Raw genomic sequence first — 10,544 nt, 5'->3', positions numbered from 1 at the left:
TAAATCAAAATATCATCGATAAATATGATCACGAAGTCATCTAGATACTTTTGAAATACTCTATTCATTAATCTCATAAACACTGCTGGTGCATTCGTTAGACCAAAAGGCATGACTATAAATTCATAATGGTCATACCTGGTTTTAAAAGCAGTCTTAGGGATATCCTCGTCTCTTACCCTCAATTGATGATAGCCAGATCGTAAATCAATCTTAGAATATACTGACGAACCCTGCAATTGATCAAATAAATCATCTATACGAGGTAAAGGATATCGATTCTTTACCGTTTCTTTATTCAATTGCCGGTAGTCAATACATAGCCTCATCGATCCATCTTTCTTTCTAACAAATAATACCGGAGCACCCCATGGGGAAACACTTGGTCTTATATAACCTTTGGCTAACTACTCTTCAAGCTGTTCTTTCAGTTCTTTCAATTCAATTGGTTCCATACGGTAAGGTGCTTTTGATATCGTTTGCGTACCTGGCATCAATTCTATGCTGAAAGCTACCTCTCAAATGGAGGCAATCCCGGAATCTCGTCAGGGAAAACATCAGCGAATTCACTAACCACTGGCAAGTCAGCCAATTTAGGGCTAGTCTTCAGTACATCAACTGCATAAATCAGAAATCTTTCTGCTCCTTTCTGTAACAAATCAGTCATAGTAAGAACAGATATCAAAGGAATTCTGGCTCGTGAACCCTTACCATAAAATTTCCACTCGTCCGCCATCTCCGGTATGAACCTCAAAATCTTCTGGAAAAAGTCAACTATGGCTCTGTGCTTGGTTAGCATATCGATACCGATTATGCAATCAAAATCAGATAAACCAAGAACAATACAATCCAGCTCAATCTCATGACCCTTGTACTGTAGCATACAATTTCTGACAGACTTCACTGATACTATACCTTTTCCCAAGGGCGAAGATATAGACACTATAGTAGCTAATGGTTCCACAGGTAATAAATACAATGCAACAAATTGCTCAGACACAAAAGTATGTGATGCACTAGTATCAAATAGAACATAGGCAGGATAACCATAAATGGAATAGTTACCTGTTATCACATCATCAGGTGCTGCTTGTGCTTGCTCTTCAGTCAAAGCAAACACTTGTGCTTGTTGTCTTGGAGGTTGATTCACTGTCTGACCTCCTCCTCTACCTTGTGCTGCTGGCTGTGGTTGAAAAGAATGAACAGAGGATCCTTGTCTTTCAACCTGTGCTACTGGTCTAGATGATCCAGTACCCTGTGCACCTTCAGCACCACGTTGTGGACATACTCTAGCAAAATGTCCCATCTTGTTACAAATGTGGCAGCTTCCAAATACCCCTCGGCATTGCTCATTGTTATGGCGACCCCCACATTTGGTGCAATAAACATCAGACCTTTGTCCAGTTCTAGACTGTCGGGATCCACTCGAACTAGAAGAACTACTACCTCCAGATCTCTTGAACTGTTTGCTCTTACCCTTGAAAAAACTCTTCTTACCACTGCTACTACCTCCAGTATCAAATCGAGGTGGCGGTGGAATCTGTGGCTGCTCTTGTGGTTGTCTCACTGGCTGCGGTACAAACTGTGCTCCTCATTGCCTCAGTATCCCTGCTTCATCTCCCTTTGCATGATTCAAAGCATCGGAAAAGTTATTCGATCTTCCCGAATTTACATGAGTGAACACATCTGGATTCAAGACATTTATAAATTGATCGGCTTGAGCTTCATCAATGACAGAAATATGTGGAGCAAACTTCAACAGGCTAGTAAACTTTGCAACATATTCTTCGATATTCATCGGTCCCTGTTGAAAACTTTCAAACTCAGCTCCCTTGTCCTTACGATAAGAAACATGAAAGAATTATTGATATAAATCAATTTTAAATACAGACCATGTGATAACTGTACCTTGATGTTCATATGTCCTCTTTGTCGCTATCCACCAACTCTTTGCAAGTCCATGCATTTGATGAATCACCAATCTCACACGACGATCATCTGTATAGTCGAGGGACTCGAATAACTACTCAATATCCTCTAGCCAATTTTCACAATCCACACCATTCTCAGTTCCTTGCAACTTCGGTGGTTTGAATGACTGGAATCGTTTCAAAAGTTTCTCCATCGGATTATCATCACCAAACACATCAGTAGCAGTACTACTCTGTCCATGTTCAGGTGATGTCGCTGGTATTTGTGCAGCATTAGTCTGTTCAGGCTGATTTACTGCCAATGTCTGTCTAACTCTCAGTGCTGGTCGGGGAGGCATATCTGATAATCAAACAGATTAGTGTACAGTTCACTATCATATCATAACACATTTCTGTTTCAGTCCCTCCTCTGATTAGCACTTTCATGAATCTTCAAGAGATTGAGTTCTGATTCATACTTATTCAATACATGCTGTTACTCAACTTCAGAAAATCAGATAGCATGTAATTTGAAAGAATGTACTACATACTCTTCTCATTTAATCACAGAATCATGTGATCATAAACATCAGAAGGTAATAACTCATATACCATACAAGTATGAAATCATTAAATACAGCAATCAATCAAACTCGATCTACCCCGCTCATCTATTCTCACTCCGAGAAACTTAACGCTCTGATACCACCTGTTGTGAAGCCTCGGGTTGCTAATCTCATTCTTATGGCAATTAGTAATTAAACATCATTAATAAACAAAGGAAGGAATAAGATCAAACAAAAAAAATTTCAAAGGGGGGTGCGCGGGGTCGGTCAAAAAGAGCAGACCGTTTGCCCCCTTAACCCAACTCTTGGGTTGGGAACAAAATAGGCAGCACTCGGTCCGCTAAAAAGAGCAGACCGAGCACAACACTGGGCAGCCTTGTGCTCTGGTTTTTTACAGCAAAATTTGATCCTTCCAACCCCTCCATTTCAACATAATGATGTCCCAAAACATGTAGATATATATAGAACGAGATCTAAACATGTATATAACAAGCTAATACATCAAAGTAGAGGTTTGAATCCAACCAAAAGCATGAAATTATACAAAGTGTTCATCAATTCTTCAAGAACAACAACTAGAGTGTTTTCTAACATGCTTTCTAGACTTAATATACATTGTTGCAACTACAACAACCCGAGTCCACATCTCTAGACTCTCTCATGAGCTACCCTCGTCGACTTTGGCTAGCTCCTACCCCATCTGTTGTCATGCACACATACAAAACAAAGCAACAGCCGGATAAACTCAGGTGAGAAAACATTCCCAGTATAATCGACATATATAAAGCGTTAAATAAATCACATCGACTCTATTCATATCGACTCAACAATAGAGTAAATAACACATATATCGATTAATAATTGATTCATAATTTGTCATTGCCATCAAGATTCGTAACTGATCTTGACATGGATATCCATCTATCGTAGTCATTCTGGACTAGAAAATAAGATCGCCTCAGATCTTGGCATTGATTCAATTCAATATCATCATCATATCGACTCAAACTCAAAGATCCACTACCTAAGATGGATCGACAACATCAAATTCAAAACAAAACTATAACAAGTATGTGGTTTTGGCGGGACAACTCAAGAAGCGTCATTCTCAAGTTTCAAAATCCTGACTCGCGATGTCGTCATTATATTCGTATTTCTGGGTTCTGAATACTTCAAATCTGAAATATAACAATCAGAACATTCATATCAAACTTCATTCAAGATTATCAATCTAAAATCTGATCAAACTCATCAATATAACTTCAATACAATCACTTCAAACCTCAAGCATACTTCTTCGGTTCAAAATCGGACTTCCTGAGTTGATTGAACTTGAAACTAATCTGAAATGTAACGATTATGATCAAGAAACATCAGTATACAATCACAAGATTCTCATCTCAATCATAGGCTATCAGAACAGTCTCAACACACGATTTGACGGCGTAGCGATTGAAATAGGTAACCGACGAAATATCGAAAACATTTCTAACTTCATGTACGATTCACCACATAATAAACCAGCAAAACATCATTCACATCTTCTTATCAGAAGCTATAACAATCTATATACATGCTGGAATCATAATTGAATACAATTAACACAAACTTTTCAATCCGGTTTCGATATCAAATCATATAACCGTTGAAGAACATGATCAAAGTGTAAAATCTGATCTCTGCTCATATACTGATCTCGAAACCTAAAAAAACATCATAATACTTACAAGAGATCGAAGCCCTCATCACAAGGATTCCAGAACAATTTACGGAATCAAAATCGGACGATCGGATCAAAAGATACGGCGATTTGAAAATCGAAATTTCAATAAAAACGAAGAAGGTTTCGGCTTTGTTCAGAGTTTCTCTCAACTTTCTGATTTTCTTAACTAACTTACATGTATATGCTGAATAATATAATTCATAATCGGATAACTTTAGGTACAATTGCAATTTAGCCCCTGAAACTTCAAAAATTACAATTAAGTCATCGGCCCTTATTTTAATTCAATTTCAATCCTAAATAATTTAAGAATATTAGAATTTAAATCAAAACTCTAAATATTTCTAAATTAAATATACTCGAATTAAAATTAAATTACCTCGGATTACATTAAATAATCCTGGATTAAATTAAATAGTCCTGGGCCTTACAACAGTTGTGCGCGGATGCGGTTGCAGAGTGTCAGTTGTACGGAAAACTTTATTCACTGATATAGACTGACATCAACCGATTATTCCGAGAATGTTGGTAGACTGACTTCATCAAATACTTTAGAGTGACATGCTTCAGTTTGGTGACGTGCTTTCGTGTGCTTCAGTTTGGCTAAATTGCAGTTTGGGTAAGCAGTATGGGTAGGTAAACAGTAAACTGGGAAGGTAAACTATTTTGTCCATATAGCAATTTGGGTCGGAAACAGTTTACTTAACCAGATTTATCCAATTCAGTTCAGTGATGTAATTTGGCTATGCATTTGACTTAAAAAGTTGAAACTTAATTTCCTCAACAATATGGGTCGATTGATGGACAGAGTAAAGAAAATAATACTAAACATAGATATTATTATAATATTTAAAAATATATTTGGAAGGAAGTTAGGAAATAAAATATGACCTTTAGCACGAAGAGAGTATACTCCACGCACGATAACACATTCGACTTGTATATTTTCCTCTATATATAAAGAATGTGAGATCCTTGTCCCACATGAAAAAAATCAAAGCTTTAAAATGAATTTAAAATGAGCTACGTACAACTTTAAAATGAGTTTAAAATGGGCTACAATGGACTTATATAGCAACTTGAGTTAATCATTTTCGTAAAGCGAGGACGGATACGAAATAGTTGTTAGAGGGCCATTGTGCAGTCACGCAGGCGTGGGCCAGGGACCAGGGCGTGACTGAATGATATCAGAGACGATCACCAGCCGACAGACCCCGAAAAATAAGTGATATGCGGGACAAAGTGCTACGTGCGTGGGAGCCACCTCTTGAACCTACGGGACAAAGTGCTACATGACGGAAGCCACCTCTTGAACCCGTAGGAGCCACCTCTAGATTCCCGGTGTTGGTGGATCGAGAGGTCAGGTCGCGACGAGGACGTCGCGTTCTGGAAGAGGGGTGATTGTGAGACCCCTGTCCCACATGGGAAAAATCAAAGCTTTAAAATGAGTTTAAAATGAGCTGCAACTTTAAAATGAGTTTAAAATGGGCTACAATGAACTTCTATAGCAACTTGGGTTAATCATTTTCGTAAAGCGAGGACGGATATGAAATAGTTGCTATAGAGGCTCATTGTGCAGTCACGTAGGCGTGGGCCAGGGCCTGGGGCGTGACAAAGAATCTGTAAGACATAATTTTTTTCTACCCAAATTAATTGTTCATATGTGATATAGATATTACACTTTTGTTTGATATTGTTTTATCTTTAAAATTTCGATATTTTTAAATTGTAGTTAATTAATCATTCGATGATTTTTACAACAATGATCATCTTACTCTTATTTGGATATAAATCAAATTATTATAAAAATATTATACAAACACGCAACGCGTGCAGTATATTATTTTCGTACAATCTTATCTCAAAAAATGGTTGATATGTTATCCGAACACAGTATGTCAGGTGAAAATTTATTAAAGACCTATACGTTTATTTATTTCTAGCGGGCCGATCAAAAAAAATTTGAAAATGACAAATCACTAATTTGTAAGAATATACGATAAAAAAATTCTTAAATTGAATCTATGCTGATATGTATGGGAGAACCTGCATGTTGTATATATATATATTTGCAATGTTTTCCCTAAAAATTTTCATAAATATCAAATTACAACTTTTTAAAAAATATTTATACAGGTTTTAAACACTTATGATAATATTTCAAAACTATTTTCACTACATGAATATTCGGAACGATATAGTATCACGTTGCATTAAAAATAATTATGATCAAACATCGTCAACAATATTTATATATATATATATATATGTATATACATATATATATGATATATATTCTTTGAACATGCAAATATTATTGAAATGGACATTACTACATCTGATTTCTACCTTTCAAAACAACGCTTATGTGTTGTTTGTTTCACATATATATACTCTTTTATGCAAGTCCATAAATGAAAGGGAATTTTCGCATTCTATCATTTGATAACACTATTAAATGACACCACAGCCCAAATATTGGGTAAATAAAATTGAATAAAAAAATTACTTTTGACATTTCATTATATTATATATATTTTATAATAATTAATCAATGAAAGTTTCCTGTGCCTACCAATCAATCAGTAAATTAATGTCCGGTGCCTACCAATGGACAAATTTGGTGGAAATCAATAAATGCAACGAATAAGAAATCAGCGGTCTTTATCGATCCAAGTATTTGTGTCGACTGTCGATCTTTCTCAGAAAAATAAAATCAAGTATTTGTGTCCAATTATTATTATTATTTTTTTTACGTGGGAATTCGCGGCCGCTACCTTTCGATGCACTTTGGGTGAACTTTCGAACTAACGCAATAGCCTGCAAAATACGCTAATCAGGTAAAATAAACCAACAGACTAGTCCACGAAAGTGTTGGTTGGGAGAATCGTACTCTTGACTTCTGGTCAAGAGTTCACCTACTCCACCAACTTGAGCACCCATTTGTGTCCAATTATTATTATTATTATTATTATATAGGGTGAATATATATGGAACCTACATGAATCTTGTCCTAAGTACTGTATTATTATTAATTAGGGTGAATATATATGGAACCTACATGAATCTTGTCCTAAGTACTGTATATTAAACTAACAAATAATAGAGATTAATGTATTTCCCAGTTCTTAAACATATTATCTTACAGAATTAAAAATTATAACTATGTGTTTTTAAATAAAATAATAACCTACATGCATGAAATTTTCCAAAAAATGATCAACCGATTTTAATATTTTAAAAATCTTATAAATTTGTTTTGGTGTTTATAAGCTGTTAGATTTTAATTTAAAAATACGTTATTAACATATTTGAATGAACTTATTTAAAACTTAAAGACGTTTTGGCACGTATTATAATCTTTTTATTGTCAACTTTATCAAATATGCATGATATAATACCATGAATTAAGTTGACTGTAAAAAGTTATATATATATATATATATATATATATATATAAACAAAAATAGTTTTAAGATTTTCTCATAAATGTTAAACTTAAATTAAAAAATAAAAATATTTTATATTTTAATTTATAAAAAATTGATATATTATGTAAAAAATGAACAAGGAAATGATGAGTATTTAAGAAAATATATAAAAATAATAGAAGTAAAATATTAAAATAAGATCTTTTATAAAAAAAAATTAGTGCGCCCCGCTTTTAAAAAAACAATTTATAATCAGTTTGAAAAATATTTTATCAAACAAATATAATTAAAGAGCACATAAGTTGTTTTTGTTTTCAAGAACTTATAAATTTTGTCAAACACTTTCTTAATCTTGTAATATTTTTAATTTTGACAATTTTAATCAAAACACTTTCTTAATCCTGTAATATTTTTAATTTTGACAATTTTAATCATTTTGCATCGAAAGCGTTGATGTAACGTTATACACATCAACGTCACATCAACACTGTATTGGTGATATATGTCAGCTCCAAATTAGAAAAATAACTAAAATAACAATTTTCTCTTCACAGACTACATGCATAACCATATTTTTTTATTTTATTTTACTAAAAACCCACAATTCTTGAACCAAAAAAACAAAAACAAAAACAAAAACAAAAACAAAAACATGCACTCCCAAGTAATAATAATAAAAAAAAAAAACAAACAAAAACATCAGTTAATTAATCCCATCTCTCTGCTCATCTTGTTTCCTCTTGAGCAAATACTTAAACGGAGGGCTGCAGAAGGTCCCATTCAAGAAAGAGTCCGCCAACACCCTGTTGGCCGCCTCGGTGAGGTGAGCTCCGTCCCAATTCAAATACGCCACCGGGTCGCCGCAAGACCCGGTGGAGGGGGCGCCGCACGTGTTGAAAACGTCGAAGTTATACTGGCCTCCGCCGTATCCGCAGCACGCCTTGAACTGCTCTTTGAACCCGTATCTCCCCGGATTCCTCACCAACTCCAAGTGTGAGTTGTAGAAATCAGCATACAGAATCACCGTTTCCGGGTTCTGTTTCCTCAGCTCATCTACCCTCGTCTGGAGAAGCTTGTTGTGCGTCACCGCTCGGAGATTGGCGCTGGAAACGCATCCCATTTCGTCTCGGTCTTCCGGAGAAGATAGCGCGAAGGTGTACGTTAAGCACCCGGCTGGGGGTAGCCCTTGAACTACTATGTACTTTGCACCTTTCTTTATTAATACCTGCGAGCATTCAATAATAATATATATTATATAATAAATTTATGCATGTAATCAGAATAAAAACGAAATCTCGAGTGCTAGTGGGGGAATATTAATTATATCTACTTTCTAAAATCAATATTCATTTCATGTCAAAATTGGTTTCCTGTCCAATTTTTATATATATTATATGTTTTGAATTATATTTATTATCTTTAAAATGTGAGGAATAACAAACACCGACCAATGACCAATCTCGTGGAATATAGAATATTATCTACTTTGAGTCTAGCTCATATATCATGTCAAGATCCTACCGTATAATTTCGAAAATTTCAATGGATCCACAACATACTTTGAATATCGAATACTAATTATATTTCTTTTTGAGCATGCATGTACGGACGTTTTTGGTCTACTTTTTCTGGTTCTTTTAAAATGTTTCTACTTTTGTTTGTTTTTCTGGGAGAAATAATTGTATGCATGCAAATGAAGAATGGAGAAGCTACTAGCTAGCTAGTTTTTTCACCTGTAAGAAACCATAAACACTATTTAAGGCAATGGTCCGAATGGCGTCGCTTGAAATGGTAGATCCAAGGCTGCAAGTGTAATCATTTGCTCCAATTTCACCAACCCAAATCAATGCATCTCCGAATATAGCCTTACATTGTGCGGCCGTAGTTTTCAGATCTTTGCACCCTTTACTCTCCAAGATTTGGTCGAACCAAACGAGCTGAGTCTGGAGGGATTCACGCACGAGGTTGAAAGTGATGTTGTTTTTCACAAAGAACCCGTGCCGAATGGCGGTGGCTCCAGCAACGGCGAAGTTCACGCCATGAGACCGATCGGAAGCAGGGATCCGGTACGGCGGGGAAAAGGGTAGTGATAGGGCCTCCGCCACGAAATCCAGCACGATCCGGCCGTCCGAGTACCTGTTGGTGGAGTGGTGGAAGTAAGTGATGCCGTAAGGAGGGTTTGACACGTAGTTGAAGGCGGTGGGGCCGGTGGAGGTTCGGGTGTTTCCGGTGTCCGTGTAGGAGTCTCCGAAGGCGTAAATTTTCTTGAAAGGCAAGGCTGCGGAGGCGGAGGCCGAGGAGATGAGTATGAAAAGAAGAGCGTAGATCACGTTTGTTTGGATATGGAAATTTTTGTAGGCTGCCATTTTGTGTAGATATAGAAAAGAATTACGAGGGTTTCTGGACATCTTTTTTTTAGGGTTATGTTTGCGGTTTATATAGAGAGACGACGTAGTATAATTCTATACATGTACGTTAAAAGTTAGGTTTGGTTTGTAAAACATTAATTTGTACACCGTGTATATATATATATATATATATATATATATATATATATATATATATATATATATATATATATTGTTGGTTTTGGACAAGTATTTTTGGAATACGACAATCGTCTCCCAAAATACAATGAATTTCATTTTGTAATAGGAACACTCCAAATTACAAAACTCGGCGAACTTTAAAATACTTTTCGAACTTTCTGAAAATGCTGAACAAAATCTGACATATGCAGCAACATGTATGGACGAAAATTCAACGTATTTTTGAATTTCTATGTGGGTAACATTTTACATTCCAAATGAGATATATTTATAAATTAAGATTGAAAATTATAAATGAAAAGGTACATATTTACATCGAACGAGACATTTTTTTTACCAAAGGATGCCAAACATAATTACAGGCC

The 10,544-nt window shown here is 35.5% G+C and overlaps 1 protein-coding gene across 1 annotated transcript; it reads right to left on the bottom strand.

The window, feature by feature from the left end:
* Positions 1–8,190: 8,190 nt before the first annotated feature.
* LOC140883790 (GDSL esterase/lipase At3g48460-like) lies at positions 8,191–10,082 on the bottom strand. Its single transcript, XM_073290376.1, has 2 exons — positions 9,364–10,082; positions 8,191–8,855 (listed from the first exon to the last, which is right to left on the bottom strand). Exons 1-2 carry the CDS (start codon positions 10,036–10,038, stop codon positions 8,334–8,336), a joined length of 1,197 nt encoding a protein of 398 aa, XP_073146477.1. The 5' UTR covers positions 10,039–10,082; the 3' UTR covers positions 8,191–8,333.
* Positions 10,083–10,544: the final 462 nt, after the last annotated feature.

This window comes from Henckelia pumila, chromosome 2 (assembly GCF_033568475.1).
Source record: "Henckelia pumila isolate YLH828 chromosome 2, ASM3356847v2, whole genome shotgun sequence".
NCBI lineage: Eukaryota > Viridiplantae > Streptophyta > Magnoliopsida > Lamiales > Gesneriaceae > Henckelia > Henckelia pumila.
Note: the sequence above shows the minus strand (reverse complement) of the source record. Positions and strands in the feature narration are given on the sequence as shown.

Bases quoted from the DNA above. Each gene is read 5' to 3' on its own strand.
- LOC140883790 (XM_073290376.1), bottom strand. From the start codon at position 10,038: ATGTCCAGAAACCCTCGTAATTCTTTTCTATATCTACACAAAATGGCA. The intron at 8,856-9,363 runs GTGAAAAAACTA...GAATGCTCGCAG, and splicing joins GTGTTTATGGTTTCTTACAG to GTATTAATAAAGAAAGGTGC.